Source organism: Desmodus rotundus, chromosome 10 (genome assembly GCF_022682495.2).
Source record: "Desmodus rotundus isolate HL8 chromosome 10, HLdesRot8A.1, whole genome shotgun sequence".
Taxonomy (NCBI): domain Eukaryota; kingdom Metazoa; phylum Chordata; class Mammalia; order Chiroptera; family Phyllostomidae; genus Desmodus; species Desmodus rotundus.
Window position 1 is genome coordinate 38,456,613 of NC_071396.1, and position 18,906 is coordinate 38,475,518.

Here is an 18,906-nt window from a genome sequence, read left to right on the forward strand (position 1 = left end):
GGTCAGTGTGTGCCTGGCAGACTGGTGCTTTTGACAGCCTCACAGGGGCTACAGGACGCAGGCACGGGGGCCTGCCAAGGAGGAGGTCCCCCCAGGCTAGACCTTAGGGATATGGGTGATTGAGATGCAATTACTGTTTCAAAAAATGTTCAAATGTGATCTTCAGCACGTAACGGGTAGGTAGGTGAGACAAAGGACAAAGTGACACACGTCTTTCAGAAACACTCATGAGAACAGATGAACACGAGGCATTCTTCAATAAAAGCCATGCAGATCCTGGGGTTGCAAGATGCTTTATAATAACAGTGGTGTCTAGAGACGTTGCAATGGAGAATTTAAGCAGGTAACTTAAAACTGAAAAAGAACCAAAGGGGTGTTATAAAACCAAAACGTGACAGCTAAAATAGGAATTTAGTGAGTTTAACAGATCAGACACAGCCAGAGCGAAGGGCATCGTATGATAGGCCGGGAGGAGATGTGTGTGTCGAGGGGCAGAGGTGGGAAGGTGGAAAAGTGACGCGTGTGGTGAAGGACACAGAGGGTGCCGTGAGTGACCGGCGTGGTGACAGCTGAGGTGTAACAGGCACAGGGACAGAGGGAGGAGCAGGAGCAGAAGGGGCAGCGGCAGACACGGAGGTGGTTGGCTGTCTGCGGTACGTGTGAAGGAACATGGAGTCTCTGGGTTCAAGAAGCCTCCGAATTCTAAGCCCAGTGAACACCTTTAGGAAATAAAAACTTTCCAACAAAGCTGGAAGAATAGGTCGGAATTCACAAGCAGCCCCCGTGGGGAAGAACAGTGAGCAGTAGACTATTGAGTGCAGGAACCTTGGGAGGTGAAGAGGCGCAGCTCAGAGAAAATGACAGACGTGTGGGAAGTTCCATTGGTGCTGCTGTGTAAAAGCGCGTGGTCCTGTCTAGTCGAGTGTACAGGTGAAGAGTAACTGTGACATAAAATTTCTTCCTTTGTCCGGGAAGATGGTAATAGTAAAGCAAGCGGAAAAATTAGGGGTAACCACTAAAAAAACAGTAAGTTCTACTGCCTACCTAAGAAATGAGTGAATGAAAAAAAAGAACAGAAAAGGTAGAGTAGTAAGATGGTGTATTCAAACCTAAATATATTAAATGTAAATGTCTAATGCTTCAGTGAAAAGATGGTCAGACTGGTTCGCCTCTGAAACACGAGGTGCAGGTTGTGTTGGTGTCTGTGTTGTGTTCTATGAAATCTGGTTGGCTGAGTAGGTCAGCACGTGACCCGGGGCCCGGGCCGCTCGGCTGTGCCGGGCGGGGTCCCCTGTGACCCGGGGCAGTGGGAGTGACCCCGTGAGAACTTGAGGATTGCTGCCGCCTGGGTGTGGGCTCTGGGGGTGCAGTGCTCTGGGGCGAGTGGGCCCGTTCCCGTCGAGGTCAGTTCCAGCTGGTGCTGCTTGCCCTGCTCTCCGAGGTGCCTGAGGCCTAGGCCAGGGGTACGGGGGCCTCCTGGGGTTTTGAGGCGTCTGAGGCCGAGTGTTCACGCGCCGCTGCATTGAATGAGGGACCCCGGGGGCTGCCTGGAGCTCTGAAAAGTTTCTTCGTGTGGATTGTGTACATACATACACACGCATGTGCATATATGTATGTATACATATGGACACCCACCATGTTAAAAATTGAGAAAAATTTAAAAAGCCATGAACAGCACATATTTATCATTATGAAGTGGCTTCCAAAAGAAGTTGAGTGAAAGGGCGTTGTTCTACATTTTGCAAATAGTGAGCAGCTCGCTCACGCTTCCGGGTCCTGCGTTCAGTGTGCCGCAGAGTGCTGTGTGGTGGTGGGGAAACCCAGCCTTGCACGGGAAGGGAGTCTGAGTAGCTGTCCCAGACCATCGTGGGGACTCGGAGCCTGCACTGGAGCTGAACAGCTGGGTCGGTCCTTGGGTTTCTGAAAGGTGAGCCGCAGTGGGGAGTGTGAAGCCCAAGGAATCTTTTTTGCCCTTACTATGTAGAAATAGTTCAGTGTTTGAGTGGATACCATGCCCTGGTCTCCTTGGAGACACGGCTTCACTGAGTTTCCCAAATTTGCCTAATGTTGACAGCTCTTGATACAAGGGAAGTTTGGTGAAAACATTTGTGGGTAAGAGTTTGTGGGTATCCAGGGAGACAGGCCTCCCTGGATGGACCCAGGGCGAAGAGCTCTGCATCTGAAAGCTCACCTAAGCACACCTGTGACAGACCGGCCCCCTGTGTCATCACAGGTAGAGAACACGTCCCAGCCAGCTGAGGCCTCCTTGCTGCTGGTGTGAGCGAGCCTTTCGATGCGCAGAACCTCACTTCCCCTTCCCAGCTGATGCTGAGTGGGACGGAGACGAGCTGCCCCTCCAGGTCCTCATGCCCACCTCCCAGGTGTGAGCAACGGGAATGCCACTGTTGCAAGTGACCGAGGTTTGCTGTGGTTGGTCAGGTGACACGGTGACCTGAACACCAGCTACTTGCCAGTACCGATTGCTCCATCTGCCACCCCTGAGGAGGCGCCGTGTTCTGGGGTTACCATCCAGTCACCTGGGGACAGGCTGATTACTTTGGATTCCTGCCCTCACAGAGGGCGACCAGTGTGTCCTCACAGGAATAGGTCCATGTCTAGGAATCTCCATACGACTTGGCCCTCCTGCAGTCCCTTTGCCAACGTTGTCCCCGTGGGCTCAGAAATGTGTGCTTGCCCTGCAGCGTCAGCCCGAGGCGGGCGGAGTGAGTCCCTGCAGACTCGGCCCCAGAATGCTCAGGGCCGGCCCTTCCCGAGTGCGGGCAGGCATGGCCTCTCCCACCACATGCACCGGGTTTGCTCACTGTTCCTGCGGCTTCGGGTTCTGCTGGTTCCCAAGGAGACATGCCCTCTGCGGGGACACAGCGGTCCCCCGGGACTCGGCACCCACTGCACCGCGGGGGGAGGGCAGCTGCTGTGCTGTGGGGCCCGCGACTGGAGAACTCGGGGCGGGGGGGACCCTGTCTGGGGCTCTCAGTACTTATACACCCCTAGGAAACACTTAATAGGAAACTGTAGAAATGAAAGGACAGGTAAGACTACTGAGGGCTGAGACTGGGTAAAAAGAAAGACAGCAGCTGGGGTGCTGGCTGGGAGCAAAGGAGCCCGACAGGAAGTTTCAAACACCGGCTGAAGCCTGTGAGGACTGGAGACGTGGACTGTGACCACAAGGTGCCTTTTCTCAGGGCACCTGTGGCGGGGGCATGGCCGTGGGGCTCGCCGCCTCTCCCCTCTGGTGACGAGCATGGTGTGAGGGACAGGCGTCGCGGAGGTGAAGCCGCAGTGCTGGCTGTGATGGCGGCAGTGGATGCCGAGCATCCTTGGGAGGGCGAGGTGCAGACCCAGCCTTCACACGCCGGGGTTGGGGCTCCCAATTCCGTCTCCTTTCTGGGCTGGCTTCTTGTGAAGTCCTGCCAGTAGGTGCACTAGAGGGAGGCTGGAAGCCCGTTGGGGAAAGTGAAAGATGTCTGTGTTGCTTGTTTGTGTTTCGACATCTAGAATGTTCAGGCTAATCTTAGAAAAACAGGAATTGAAAATGAGGAAGAAGAAATGAGAGTTGAAGTGGAGGTTTCAGAAGCACTGCCTCCTGGGAGACAGGGCAGCTGAGCTGGCGCTGGGGTTCCTTCTCTGGGGAGGGGGTGGGCGGTCGGGGGTGGGGGACACATGGGTGTGGGAGTATCTGGGGGTGACTGGGGTTGGACCTGCTGCCGAGGCTGCGTGCGTGGAGGAGGGGTGGTGTGGGGTACACCTGAGTCCAGGCCCCTGGCACACGCTCCCTTATCCCACAGAAAGACCGCTTGTCCCCCTGGGTCCCCCCCACCTGGCAGAGGTGATACCAGCACCCACACTGCCCGTCCTCCCAGCAGACCCCTGGGCAGCCCGCTTGCCACCACCCCCTCGGGAGGCCCGAGCCCTGAGGGCAGGCCGGGTCTGGGTCACCTTTGGCCCCCAGCACACAGCACAGGCCTGGCCGGGGTGGCGCTCCCTGAAAGTTTATTGAATAAAGGCCACACAGAAGACCGTCCCCAGACGCTCTTGGGAGCTGAGAAGCAGCCCCCGGGATAAGGAAGATTCTTGGTCAGTGCCGGTCAGTGCCAGTCAGTCGGAAACGAGGCCTAAGGCACGTGGCTGGTTTGGTCAGGAGAGGGTGGATTTGGGGCCTGCTGGGACCCTCCTGACTGGGGGGTGAGGGTGTGAGGCAGGGCCCTGGCCGGCTCCCCACTGCTTCCTTCACAGCAGGACGTCCACCCTCAGCCAGGCCGGCTGCCCAGTGTTCCTCTCTGTCTCCGCCAGCGGGCTGCGGCCACATGCCCACTCACACCTGCGGGATGGGGTAGGAGGCGCAGGCGGCCAGCCCGCACATGTTGGTCCCGCGCTCGATGAGGAAGTACCTGGACAGAGAGCGCGGGCTGAGAGGCCTGGCCGGGCCTGGCGGGGCCTGGCGGGGCCTGGTGGTGGAGCCAGGCAGACTCCTGGCTCCGCCGAGTTGTTCTGACCCCAGGTGCAGGACTAGAGAGGGGTCTGGGAGAGCGGTTTCGTGCTTGCGTGTGTCCCCAGCTCCCAGGCTCCACCGACCAGCTCGTTTTGGGGAAGCTACACCTTTGTTTGCAGGACAGTCCAGGCCTCCGGGGCCTGCGCCGTCCTGCCCTCGCCCAGCAACGGGGGGGGGGGGGGGGGGGGGGTGCGGGGGCGGCCTGGGCGCCGCTTACCCGTTCATTCCCCAGTAGGGGCCCCAGGAGTTCTTCACGATCCAGTAGGGCTTCCCGTTCTGTTCTCCGTACCCGACAGCTAGCACAGCATGGTTGACTTTATCTGGCGTTTTGTGGCAGGAAGTACTGGAAAACAAAAATACAACACCTTCGACAGTCTGGGGGGGCCGACGTGAAGAGCCAGCCACAGCCAGCGTCTCTGAGTGCCTCACGCAGGTCTCCGGAACGGCGCGCAGCGGAGAGAAGGTGCCCCCCAGCGCGGGGCGCACCTGCAGTGGCTCTGCTGCCCTGGGCCATATTTGTAAGACTACCTGTGTTTAGGGCAAATAACAGGTTTTCCATCGGCAAAGTGCACTAGTGTCCATGAGGAAATTCTGAGAGGTTCCAGAGGACAGACTGCGGGGCTCTGAGTTAACTCAGCTGCTGAGGTATATTGTGGGCGGGGTCTGCGCCAAGGTGGGCCCTGGGGGCTCTAACCTAGAGGCAGAGGGAGCCCCGGGGGGACAGCGTCTGGCCCAGCGGGGACCGTGTGGGCAGGCAGGTCAGCAAGGCTTCCTGAGAAGGACACACTGAGCTAAGACACCAGACAGTGGGGGAGGCTAGCTGGGCTCTGAGCACAGGATGGACCAGTGGGGTAGGGGCCTGGGGACAGACCGGGAATGGAGGCAGTGAGGACTGGCCACGGTGGCCTGGGGCAGCGGCACGGGGAGGGACAGCACGTTTCTGAGCCACAGGGAAGGTTTCCACAGGCGGGAGATGGCACGTGGGTCTCCCACTGGGTGAGGTCTGACCCACGCGTGGTTCTCAGCAGACAGCAGTGAGGGGTGTGGAGAGGGTGGAGCACAGAGCTGGGGACACCAGCATGTTGGGAGAAGGAGGAGAGCGTGGCAGGGGTGTGGGGCTGCTGCAGGAGGCACTGGGGTGGGGGTGGGGCCTCCAGCTCAGCGTCTGCCTGACAGCCTCTCCCTGCTTCACAGCTTCCGGCTTTTCCACCTGGGTTTTCTTAACTGGAGGCCGCTCTTCTCGAAGGAGGGTACAGCCCCGGCTCTGAGCCTGACCTCCCATCTGCACGGACTGTGCAGGGGGCGGTGGGTGTGGAGCAGGCACAGGCACAGGTGAGGGGTGCGGGGGAGGGTCTAACCTGGAGTAGATGCCCTTCCTATACAGCATGAAGTCGCTCGTCACCTCGAAGGCGAAGCTTACGGGGTTGTACAGGGCCACCGCCTCCACCATGGCCGCCTCGTCATTCTGTGGACGGACAGGAGGACTCAGAAACGGACACATATGACCTCCCCGCCCACCTTCAAAATGTGGCTCTTTGCGCCCCAGACTGGGGACAGGCCCAGAGCAAGGAAGAAGAGGCTGGTTGGTTTAGACACAAACGCAGCTCCAAGGGGTGGCTCCCCTCACAGCAGGAGTTGGGGGTAGTACGGGTCCCCCACTGTCCTATGCCCGAAAGGCTAGGACCCTCTGGGTTTTCTTTCTTTCTTTTTTTAAGAGTATATTTATTTATTTTAGAGAGAGGGGAACTGTGGGAGAAAGAGAGAGGGAGAGAAACATCAGTGTGTGGTTGCCTCTTGCACGCTCCCTACTGGGGACTTAGCCAGCAACCCAGGCATGTGCCCTGACTGGGAATCGAACCGGCAACTGTTTGTTTCGAAGGTGGGCACTCATTCCACTGAGCCGCACCAGCCAGGGCTGGGTTCTCTACTTGGCTTACAAATGCGTCCTCCCAAACCTGGCCCTGGCCCCTGTGGCCTCCCTCCCTTGACTGTCTGCTCACGTCTGTCCTCCCGCACTGTTCCTTGCAGATGTCTCTGTGTTGGGGAGGGGTAGGTACTCACGAGGGTGATGTTGGCCACGTCCTTGACGAAAGCGATGGCCTTCTCGGGCTGAAACCTGCAGTTGCTGTCCTGTTAGGGCGGCAAAGGGCGGGGCATGCAGGTGAGGGTGGCCCTGGCTGAGACCTCAGGCCTCCCCCACGCAGTCTGATAACATTTATGAGGCAGAAGCTACAGGTCCAGGGCCTGGTGACGGGGTCACTTCAGGGAGCATGAGACGCGCCTCTTTCTCTTAGCGGCTGGACGGCGCTGCGCTGGCGGAGACCGAGCTTGGGCGGTGGATGGGCCGAGGTGGGGTGATGGCAGGGGCCCCTGGCATGGTCAGCAGGCCTTGGGCACCGCGGGTGTGGGCCCAGGGGCGCGTGAGTCTGTGTGGTCATAGTCCTGATGGACCACAGGGTGGCAGTGGCCGGGCAGCGGGACCAGGCAGGGGCAGTGGAGGCGTGGCCCTGGACAGGCAGGTGAGCCGGCAGGGAAGGGGCGTGGTCTGAGGCGGGGCAGGCGCGGGAAGTGGGAGTTACCTTGCCCTCATAGGGGTAGCTGTCCTCTTCCATGATGCCCTTGTTGTAGCGGATGTACTCGAAGGCCTGGCTCGGGAGGCCCCTGCGGGGAGCACAGAGGTGCGGCCAGGGCTGGGCATCGTCCCAGGGGCAGAAGGGGCATCTGGGGTTACAACCCCGCCCCACTCCGCCTCGTGGAGTGACCTTCCCTCCAGACACAGGGGCGCTTTTGCTCCCACGCTAGCGATTGGCGGGCCCACCGGTCAGGGACGTACCCTTGGCAGCCGTGGTTGTTGAAGTTCTGGGCGCAGTCCACCAGCTGCTGCTCCGACTGCAGGTGCGAACAGACACGCACCCGTGAGTTGTGCTTCCCTCTCAGCCTGGGCCTGGCCGGCCTCCCCGCCAGCCCTCAGGGCACAGCCGTGGCCTGCAGGAAGTGTCCCCACCCTTGTGGCCAGACGCTTACCAAAGAGAGCATCTTCCCCGTCTTGATGGCGATAGCGGACTCCAGGGCCCCCGTGGTGGAGAAGGTCCAGCAACTGCCACAGCCGCCCTGCAGGGTGGGCGGGGTCTGTCACTGAGCCTGGGCCACACCCCTGTCCACACTCAGTGCCAGCCCCTCCCCGGTGGCCTGCGGCTCCCCTGCTTCCAAATCCTCTGCTGACTTTCCCCACCGTTTCCCAGCAGAAGGATTCACCAAAGTCCTGTTTTTAGAACCTTCTCTCTTCCTTTCCACCCCCCCATCTCATCCCCCCCCAACTTCCGACTTTAACAAGTCCCCTCCCCTTCCCCCAGGCTGACCCCCTCCCAGGCCCAGTCCTCCCCACTGGACACCCAGGCCTCCAGCTCTGCCCGTCCTGCCTCATTGTCCATCCCAGCAGCTTCTGTCGCTGCCCAGCCTCCAGCTCCAGCTTCCAGCGACCGGCCTGGCCTGCTACCCACCCGTGCACCCCGGGCGGCAAGTCCCCTCTCTCACCCTGTTTCATCATGAGTGGGACGCAAGGACAGAACTTGCCTCCTGGGGCTGTTAGAAGGGCGATAAGACCCTGCCCGCCCCGCCATTCCCCCATGGCCACCCCCGTCTCTGCCTGCCCTCGAGGTTCAGTCCCCGCGTTCTCTTCTGGCATGCCGCCCAAGATTCCCTTCCTGCCGCTCACGGCAATGCTCAGCTCTGGCCTCGAGGCTTGTCTGAACGTGGGCCCCCCACCCCAGTCTCCTGTGCTCCCATCCTCCCCTCAGCAAAGAGGGGCACCTGTCACAGGGTCCCCGTGCCTGTCTTGAAGGGTCAGGGCAGGGCCTCACTATGACCACTGGACTTGGAGCTCAGACCCAGTCAGAGAGTGACCCGTGACACCTGCTTACGTCAGGCCCTGAGCAAGCCGCTGACCCGAATGGTGAGCAGGTCAGGCCCCACACTGAGTACTTGTCACTTTGAAATGTGGTGGGTTCTCAGATGGGTCACGGGTGGTGGTGGGGATGCGTTAGATCCTAGGGGCTGTTTAAATGTCCCGATCTCCAGGCAGGCTCTGCACCCCCGGGGGTCTGGCAGGACGTTAAGCTGCACCCAGGCTTTCGGGATGGGGAGAATGTATCTCACGGAGTTAACATGGGGAGCCACGTGTTTCTAGGAAAGCCTGGATTTCCTGGGGTTGAGAGGTTGGCACGGTTCTGAAGAAGCCACCACAGTGTCACCTCTAGGGGAGGACAGGTCGGCACTGGGGACAGCGGGGGGTGGGGTCTGACTCTCCCGCCCATAGCGGGTCCTCAGTTCTGCGTGCAGGAAGGCAAGATGCCCTGAAGGGGGCGCCCTTCCCCACAGAGGGCAGCCACCTGTTGGGCCAGAGCTGGCTGAGGCGCTGGGTGCCATCTTGTTGATGGACCACCTGCAACCCCCCTAGGGGGAAACTGCCAAGGAGGGGCTGAGCCCTGGGGCTCTGCGGGGTAGGAATGAAGTCCTTGTGTCCAATCTGCGGTGTTTGGGGGGGGGCTTTAGGAGAGACCTGGGACCAGTGCGGACCCTGCGGTGGGGTGGGGGTGGGGGTGGGGGAACTTCAGCCCAGTGAGATAGGACCTCTGGCCCTTCCGAAGGAGGCCGCTGGAGAGACGAGGAAAAGTGAAGTTGGAGATTTGCCTGTCGATGTTTGGTAAGCTGCGGGAGAGCGTGGGTATTTTCGGGGAGAGGATGGGGTTGTCGGCGTACCTGGTTTTTCACTGGTGAGACGAAGCGCCCTTTCTTCCGCCAGTCCACGGACGTGGGGTAGGGGCCGTGACCCCGAAGGTAGTTGCTTTTGGTGGCCGAGCAGTTCTGGAACAACAAAGAAGGTTTTTTTGTGGCAAAGAAAACCTTTTTTTTTTTTTTTTTTTAAACAGACAGGTGTGTAATTAAAACGGCATCGCTAAGAGAGGATGAGAAAGGCGGCAGCTGTCAGAAGCACCTTGGCCCCCAGGTACTGTAGTGAGGACAGGCGCAGTCCTGCAGGCCAGGCCAAGGTGCAGGTGCTTGGTGCACGAGGCTGTTCTGCAGTGTAAGTCTGTCCCATGCAGTGTTTGTGCAAAGATATTTTGTTGTTGCTCTGAAATTTGATTTTCACTGGGCATCTGTGTGTTTCCTGGCAACCCCGAATTCAGGCTCCGCACTGCTGAGGCCCGAGCGCTGTGGGGCGCTGACCTCTCAGCACCCGAGAGCCTGGGGCCCCAGCGGCAGCCGTGTCTGGCTTGCATCAAGCCTGTGGGGTTGTTCCCAAGGCCCGGGGACACCTACCTGAGGCTCCGACCAAAGATACCTGCGTTTAAACTCAGCAAAGGTCATGTCTGAGAAGGGGTTTATTCCCACTGAAAAACGAGAAGGGAAAACAAAAACCAAAGTGAACAAAAAAAGGGAAGAGCTCTGTAAGTCACTACTAAAGAGACAGAAAAGAGTGAACCCCCACGTGTGTTTGCGTCCCTCTCCGGCCACCACAGCTCGGCTGTTCCACATTTTTAAACATCATATAATCCCGTCCCCAAGGCTGGCCCTTGGCTGGGCCTCCCAGTCCCCAGGGGAGCTTGTGGGTAAAGCATCTGGGGTCTGTCCGGAGAGAATCCTGCATGTACTATGAGAAGGAGACTTTTATGGAAAAAGGTACTCCTTGTTAACTGTTTGCCCCGGAGGGGCGTACTTGTCCTGATGGACGACAGCTTCCCAATCAAAGACCACGGTTAACATGGCCTTGATGTTGCTGCTACTTGGCTGCGCCTTGTTCGGGCGTGCAGGACCTGGCTGGATACGTTTCCTGGACAGACTGGTACACGCAGGTTGCCCCCCAGGGACTGTGGGGCCCGGGCACTCCCCGTTTCCGGTGCCCCACTGGTGAGTCTTTTGGACACCCAGGGACAGAAGCATGGTACCCGGCCAGGTGCCTGCGCACCTGCCACCCCATTCAGCGTTGTCTCCACTTCCTGAAGTAGCTTTGCAGAGACCTTGACCCCAGCCAGGTCGCACAGCTAGTACTGGGCAGAAACGAGATCCAACCCAGGCCTCCCTGCAGCTCACGCCTGTGGCCCGTGTCCCTGGTGGAGCTGACACTGCCATCACTTGGCGTCCCCGGTGGACACCCCGAGTGCCTGTGTTTGTGGTGACACTGCCGCGGAGGGAAGGCGGATGTCCCTGGAGGCTGCCCCCTCGCCCCGCCAGAGCTCAGCTTCTGAGCAGCAGCCCCAGCGTGGCCCTGAGTCTGCGACCTCTTGGGTCTCAGGGAGGGTAAAAGCACAGCAGGTCTGAGCCAGCCAGGTGCGGCTTCAGACACTGGGCCACCCCCTCCGCACCTCCCCCCAGGGATTTCTCTGCAGCAACGAGCTGCTCCCTCCTCCCACAGACTGAGAGGCCCTCAACAAAGGCGTCCCCAAGGTACTTTTAAACGTGTGGTTCCTGGCGTTGTGTTCTTTTATCTTCCTCTGGTTGCTGGCGAAGGTCTGCAGCCGGTGCCGGTACTCCTCTGCACTGTATGTCTTTTGGTGCTACAAGAAAACACAGCAGCGTGAAGCCCTGGGAACTTCATGCAGTTTTCTTCTCTACCAGGACAGATGGAGCCTTTTAAATATATATATATATATATATATATATATATATATATATTTATTTATTTATTTATTTATTTTTAGAGAGAGGGGAAGGAAGGGAGAAAGAGGAGAGAAACAGCAATGTGTGGTTGTCTCTCAGGCGCCCCCTACTGGGGACCTGGCCCACAACCCAGGCACGTGCCCTGACTGGGAATCAAACTGGCGACCCTTTGGTTCACAGGCCAGTGCTGAATCCACTGAGCCACAGCAGCCAGGATGGATGGAGCCTTTCTTGCTGCCAGTGATTCTCAGGCCAAATCTGTGGCAGTGAGTGTAACACTGTCCTGGGTCTCAGGAAACTATAAAGTAGAGCCCCTGCATCCAGGCACCTGTGGCTGGAATGGAGACCCTGCATGTCCATTGACAGTCCCAGAGGCCCAGTGAAGAGACCTGCCAAGGTCAGGTCACCCCTGGACGTCATAGCTGGTGTTGGGCCGAGTTTATGGCCAAAGTCACCAGTTTTCAAAAGCATGTGCACTACTGTTCTCTGACTGACTGACAAAGCAGCCAGCACGCAGTGTGATTTCAATACAAAATAGGGACTGAGCCCTGGCTGGTGTGGTTCAGTGGACTGAGCACCAGCCTGCGAACCAAAGGGTCACCGGTTCGATTCCCAGTCAGGACACATGCCTGGGTTGTGGGCCAGGTCCTCAGTAGGGGGCGTGCGAGAGGCAACCACACATTCATGTTTCTCTCCCCTTCTCCCTCCCTTTCCCTCTCTCTAAAAATAAATTAATCAAAATCTTTAAATAAAAACAAAATACAGACTGAACCCTGGGGCTTGAGGTCCCCTCCAGTACTGGGCACCTCCGGAAGGTGTCTGGGAAACTTTCTTCAGGCTGGGAAAGACCCAGGAGGGCGCGGTTGGAAAGCCCCACCTCCTCATCTCAAATGTGGCACCACGGCCAGGAAGCTGAGAGGGGGAGGAATGAAGAGCTTCAGAAAGAAGAAGTCGGGCACTGACCTGCTCCATCCATGACTTAAAGTGAAACGTCTCTGCAGAAAGAAAGAAAAAAAAAAATTAGGCGTGGGTGCCCCGCCCTGGGAGGCACTTGAGAACTGATTTGCATTTCAGGAAAACTAGGTTAAACGTACAGCCCCGACCAAGATTGGAGTCCACACCAGGAGGAACGTGCACTCTGATGGCTGTGGCATCCAAACTGGCTTTGAGAAGCTCCTTAGCCTGCGGGGTGAAAGCCAGGATAGCGCCTCCTAGGGGGCTCGGCGGGCGGGTGCGCGCTTCGGGGGTGCTGCTGACGCTACTGTTAGATCGTGGAAATTCATCGAAATGCGTGTTTTAACGATTCCTCTTCTGCATACTATGTATCAATAACAAGTTAAACAATCCGCATACCATCAGCAGTTTTTTTTTCATTAAAAGAACAGAGAGGAACTATCTTAGCCTCCCAGTCCCTAGAGTCTCGGTCGCAGCCACTCTGCCCTTGTACTGGGGCAGCAAATGGGTGCGACTGTGTTCCAATCAACCTGTATTTGCAATAGCCGCCTGGCCCCTGGCTTGCGGTCCCCGGCTTTGCTGCGCCCTGGTCCATGTTTAAGTCACCTCAGAGAGCTGAGCACAACGGACAAGCAGCTGACCGCCTGGTGCGTGCCGCTGGTCACTCCTTCTCCCCTGCAGATGACACCCAGGCCTTGGTGGTGCTTCAGCAGAGCCAGGTGGGCGACGCCAGAACCAACTGCAGTCACTAGAGACCCCCTGTCCTGGCACGGACCCCTCAGAGGAGAAGGGGACCCTGCCAGGGTGCCCCTGGAGAACCGGTGAATATTCTGCTGAGACCTCCCCTGCCATCCCTGGCTAAGATCCCCGCCCGCCTGCAAGAAAACAAAAAAGATAAAAACTCAGGCACACCCTCTCCCTTCTCCTTCTGCAGCTTCTTCCCCCACAGGCCCGTGTCTCCTCAACGTGAGGGCAATGGGCAGCAGCAACGTGTCCCAGGCTAATGCCCTGACCTGTCCCCAAGGCCCCCTGTTCTCTGACTTCCCAGTGAGCAAAGGCAGCCCAGCCTTGGGCTCTCCTGTTGCTTCTGTGCTAAGCCCTTCCTTGTTTCCTAGCTTGAATAAATGTCCCTCATAGTCCTCCTGACTCCCGTTGGCCCCAGGCAGCCCTGCTCAGGGCCAGGCCCCCGTCCGGTAACGGAATCCTGGGACCATGATTTAATGCCCACCGTTGTCAGCACCAACCACTTCTTCCAGAAGAGTGGGACATGTTACATAGTTCCCTTTCCCCCCAACCCATATCTCTGCCCATACCTCACTTGCTCATACTTGATCGCCCAAACATCGTTTTGTGAGACAAGAACATGAAGTCTTAATTCTTTTCACGTCCTTTGACCCACACCTCTCGGAAGATTATAAACATTTTTTTCTGGATCGGGGAATCATCATTATTATTCATACCCGATTGGTTAAAACATTTCAAGTATGTTATCCGGTATGAAAAGTAACTCTTAAACAGAGAAAGTAAACTTTTACTAAAAAATTGTATCTCTCAACTTGATAAACAGGACTTCAGTACCCACTGCCACACACGGGTTTTTATCTTCATGGGTGAGTATGACCTGTGTTTATAACGGGCCAGCATGGGTCTGGTCTCTGTTCTTCTACAGGCCAAAGGGCTGAGAAATGCTGCTCGAAAAAGCTTCTTGCTTACTTAATAATAAGCAATAAAAACATTTATTGGTTAATGCTTCTGGGACCACGAAGTCCATTTTTAAATTTTTTAAAAATACTGATTTTAGAGAGGGAGCAAGAGAAACGTTGATTTGCTGTCTCATTTATGCATTCATTGATTGCTTCTTTTAAAAATATATATTTTATTGATTATGCTGTTACAGTTGTCCCATTTCCCCCTTCTTCACTCCCCTCCGCCCTGCACACACCCCTCTCTCCCACATCCCCCCTTCAGTTCATGTCCATGGGTCGTACATATAAGTTCTTTGGCTTCTACATTTCTTATACTATTCTTACCCTCCCCCTGTCTATTTTCTACCTACCATTTATGATACTTATTCTCTGTACCTTCCCTTCTCTCTCCCCCTCCCACTCCCCCACTGATAACCCTCCACGTGATCTCCATTTCTGTGGTTCTGTTCCTGTTCTAGTTGTTTGCTTAGTTTGCTTTTGTTTTTGTTTTAAGTGTGGTTGTTAATAACTGAGTTTGTGAGTTTGCTGTCATTTTACTGTACATATTTTTTATCTTCTTTTTCTTAGATAAGTCCCTTTAACATTTCATATAATAATGGCTTGGTGATGATGAACTCCTTTAACTTGACCTTATCTGGGAAGCACTTTATCTGCCCTTCCATTCTAAATGATGGCTTTGCTGGATAGAGCAATCTTGGATGTAGGTCCTTGCCTTTCATGACTTCAAATACTTCTTTCCAGTCCCTTCTTGCCTATAAGGTCTCTTTTGAGAAATAAGCTGACAGTCTTATGGGAACTCCTTTGTAGGTAACTGTGCCCTTTTCTATTGCTGCTTCTAAGATTCTCTCCTTATCGTTAATCTTGGGTAATGTAATGATGATGTGCTATGGTGTGTTCCTCCTTGGGTCCAGCTTCTTTGGGACTCTCTGAGCTTCCTGGACTTCCTGGAAGTCTATTTCCTTTGCCAGATTGGGGAAGTTCTCCTTCATTATTTGTTCAAATAAGTTTTTAATTTTTTGCTCTTCCTCTTCTCCTTCTGGTACCCCTATAATTTGGATGTTGGAATGTTTAAAGATGTCCTGGAGGTTCCTAAGCCTCTCCTCATTTTTCTGAATTCTTGTTTCTTCATTCTTTTCTGGTTGGATGTTTCTTTCTTCCTTCTGGTCCATACTGTTGATTTGTGTCACAATTTCCTTCCATTCACTGTTGGTTCCCTGTACATTTTCCTTTATTTCACTTAGCATAGCCTTCACTTTTTCATCTAATTTGTGCCCAAAGTCAACCAATTCTGTGAGCTTCCTGATTGCCAGTGTTTTGAACTGTGCATGTGATAGGTTGGCTATCTCTTTGTGGCTTAGTTGTATTTTTTCTGGAGCTGTTATCTGTTCTTTCACCTGGGCCTTTTTTTTTTTTTTTTTGTCTCTGTGCACCTGTTACATAGTAAAGGGCAGAGCCTTAGGTGCTCACTGGGTGGGGCAACGTCACTGCGTGTGATGCTGTAGGTGGGGGAGGGTCGGAGAGGGAGCCTGCTCCACTCTCTGCGGGATTTCAGTCACTCCCCCCACTACCCACAAGCAAAGTGGGCCCTTCTGGTGCTGATTCCCCGCTGGGTGGGCTTGTGCACGTTCTAGGCCCCTGTGGGTCTCTCCAACCTGTGAGGCTAGGAGTCTCTTCCGCTGCCGCCTCAGCCCCCACAGGTTTTTACAGTCAGAGGTTTGAGGCTTTATTTCCCCGCGCTGGGACCCTGGGTTGTGCAGTCTTTTTCGCTCCCCAGTTGCTCCTCCCGGTTTATCCGCATGTGAATGTGGGAACGCCCGCTCCACCAGCCGCCACCTCGCCATGTCCTCCAGCCACCGTCTTGCTGTGAGTCTTCTCTACCAGCTGCCGGTCTGGGTGAGTGTTTCTTCTTTATCTCCTTGGTTGTCGGACTTCCATACAGTGTGATTTTCTGTCAGTTCTGGTTTTTTTTTTTTTTTTTTTAATTGTTGTTGTCCTTCTTTTGGTTGTGGGAGGAGGCAGTGTGTCTACCTACACCTCCACCTTGGCTGGACCATTGGTTGCTTCTTATGCAAGCCCTAACCCAAGATCAAACCTGCTACCTTAGTGTATCGGGACAACACTAACCAACCCAGCAACCCGGCGGGGACAGGAAGGCCATTTTTAAACTTAGGCCACTCAATTCCTTGTAGTCCCCACCACGCCCAAATCACATGCTGCCCGATCAGTCCACACTGTCTCTGAGACCCCATCAGCTGACAGACACCCGGCACGGCCTGTCAGACACCCTTTCAAGTTCAGTTTCCGTGAAGAATCCACAGCCTTGAAGGATCTGTCACCACAAGGCTCTGTGTTGGCTGCCTCTGATCCCAGGGTTCAGATTTAGGACGAAGGAAAGGGAAGGCCCCCTGGAAACTGATTCCAGTCTGTGCCAGGGTCCCCTGGAATTTCTTTGTGTTCCCTCTGGCTTCACACCCTGCTCCCAGTGTGGAGATCTCTGCTTGTGGGTCACAGACCTGTTCCAGAAACCTGGGGGAAAATACTCGTTCTCCCAGCACCTGCCCTGCGGGGCATGCGGGATTTGAAGCAGATGGAACTGGGGACAACTGACTGGTGTCTGCTCCCTCCCCCTGCCTTGGGGAGGTGCCAACAGCAACACACAGCGGTGAAAACACAGGGCTACTGGAGGTCAGTGGAAGAAGCAGCTAGGGATGACCCCTAGGCGGGCCCCAACCTGGGCTACATCCATTTCCGTCTGCTGTGACTTCAGGAGGAAGGACCCTCTGGTGCTGTGAGCCCCCTCTGGGAGGCTGCATGGGGGCATCTCGAAGAGGGCTCAACAAATGGGCCGGCTGCCTGTTTTTGTCCGGTCCATGAGTTAAGGATGGCCTTTCTAGTTTTGAACTGTTGGGGAAAAGTGACCGAGTTGGGTACCTGAAAATCACTTGAATTCAAATGTCACTTCCCATAAATCGTGGTTTATGGGAACAGCACCACACTGGTCCTTTTGCATTCCGTGTGTGGCTGCTCTCCCTGCACCCGGCAGAGTTAAGTGGTTGCTACGGAGACCTTGTGGCCCACAGATCTCGGAATATTTACTCTCTGGCCTTTTAGAGAAAGTTTGCCCAGCCCTGCCCTGGAGTGAGGGGGGCCCTTCTACCACGCCCCGTGCAGGTCTCAGCTCCGGGGTGAGGCTGAGCCTTGGCCTGGGGCAGCTGGGTTACCCTCAGGGTGGGACTGACCTGGCCCTAGGCGCCCTCCAGGTCTGCAAGATGGAGGTCTCCCTTGTACAAGTGGAGGTTGGAAGAAGACAAGATTTAGAGCAGACGAGGTCCAGCCTCAGTCCCCCACCCCAGACTGTATTTTTCTGTCTCCAGTGTGAGGGGCCAGGGGATCTGGTGAGCTCAGAGCCGGTGGGAGGCGGTCAGAGGCCGGGAAGGAGGGAGAGCGTGGGGCTCGCCGGGAGCCCTAGGAACAAACGCCCTCTGTGTTCAGAGGCTGAAGTTGCTGCTGCTCTAGGCGAGAGAGTCGCTCCTCCAGACTGCTATCCTGCCCATTCTGTGAGGGGCCCGGGCATATCTGGGGATCCCCATCTGCAGGTCCCGGAAAGCTGCCAGGAGAGGCTGGGAAGGCCCCGCGCTCGTCCCTCGCGCGCAGATGCATGCGCTGCGTGTCCGGCTGGTGGGTGGAGGCCGCAGGGCCGCTGCGCGCTCCTTTGGGACCCTAGCTTCTGCATCCAACTGCTCAGCGGGCCCGGGACACCTGCCCACCGGTCCTCTGGTCGTGCACACCCGCTCTTTCAAGCCCTCTCCCAGAACGCAGCACACCCCTCCGGGTCCTAACTCCAGAGCCCTGGGCCGCTGTCCCGCCTGACGCGGTGCGCCCCCGCCAAGTTCTCTGAGTCTGTATCTCGGATCCCGGCCCCCCAAACTGCCGCCCACGTACCTGGGGAGCCCAAGGACAGGCTTGCAGCACCACGGGCCAGGGGTCCCAGCAGCCAGGCCCCCGCGCAGAGCAGCAGCAGCAGCGCAGCGCACATTGCAGCGAAGTCGGTGGCGGACTCTGCTCCGGGAGCGCAGAGGTGGCTGGTGCGGAGCTCCGGTGCCCAGCCCGGCTGGGGCGGGGCTGGGACTGGGGGCGGGGCCTGGATGGGGAAGGGTTGGTGCTTGGGGGCGGGGGAGGGGCCGGAGTTGGGGAGGGGCTGTGGCTTGGAGGCGGGGCTGGAATGGGGCGGGGCTTCGCAGGACAATCAGTGCTGACTTTCCTCCAACCCTCCAAGTCTCTGTCACTTCCTCCCTCGCCCCTCTCAAAGCCCACCGTCCCCCTGAGCCCCGCCACCGCCTTTCTCTGCAAGGAGGGCAAACTGGACCGCCCATCTACAGGTGACTGAGGGGGTGGGGGAGTGCCAGTTGGCCCCTCCATTTCGCCGCTTGTCTGCCACTCCCAGAGCCCCCAACTCAGGATCTCACTGACCACATGGCAGGGTAGAGGATGTGCGTGGGGTAGGGGTGACAGCTGTCTTTACGAGTTTCGCCCCACCCCCACCAAAAACCAAACAAGTATTTTGGTCTTAATGCTGAGAAAGTCCTATTAGCGGCTGTAGGGTCCTTTTCTCTATTTTGCAAACTGAAGAAAGGAGGATTATTGATAGGGGGACTCAAGAATCAAAGATTTTAGCTGTAATTGTGGTCGATGGGCTTAAGCGATCGATGCCTGTGGAAAGCTAGTATTCCAGGAACTGGGATTCGTGACCTGCAGTGGTGGACAAGCCATTCAACCTCTGTGCCTCAGACAGTCTGCGTGTCTGAGGTTTGTGTTGTCTTAAGTCTCTAAATCTGTAGTGATTCGTTACGCAGCTATAGTCGATGGGTTGTGCTCTCAGGTTGCAGGGCATAGGGCCGTGGAGGGTGGGACGTTTCTGTGCTTCTGGAGTCTGTGGGGCTGAGGAGGGAGAGCAGTTCTTACCCTCACGCTCAGGAGGTCTTTACGGCTGTCTTAGCTGCAGCCCCCCGTGCCTTGCACGAATAGACTCTCTCTCTCTCTCTTTTTAAGATTTTTATTTATTTATTTTTAGAGAGGGGA

General features: G+C 56.4%; 1 protein-coding gene across 1 annotated transcript; it reads right to left on the bottom strand.

Annotated features, from left to right (window-relative positions):
- Positions 1 to 3,994: 3,994 nt before the first annotated feature.
- On the bottom strand, positions 3,995 to 17,949 carry CTSH (cathepsin H). The gene is made up of 12 exons (XM_053913183.2): positions 17,770 to 17,949; positions 12,131 to 12,162; positions 10,959 to 11,064; positions 9,830 to 9,900; positions 9,269 to 9,373; positions 7,535 to 7,621; positions 7,344 to 7,399; positions 7,090 to 7,171; positions 6,572 to 6,640; positions 5,869 to 5,975; positions 4,728 to 4,853; positions 3,995 to 4,409 (listed from the first exon to the last, which is right to left on the bottom strand). Exons 1-12 carry the CDS (start codon positions 17,861 to 17,863, stop codon positions 4,334 to 4,336), a joined length of 1,011 nt encoding a protein of 336 aa, XP_053769158.1. The 5' UTR covers positions 17,864 to 17,949; the 3' UTR covers positions 3,995 to 4,333.
- Positions 17,950 to 18,906: the final 957 nt, after the last annotated feature.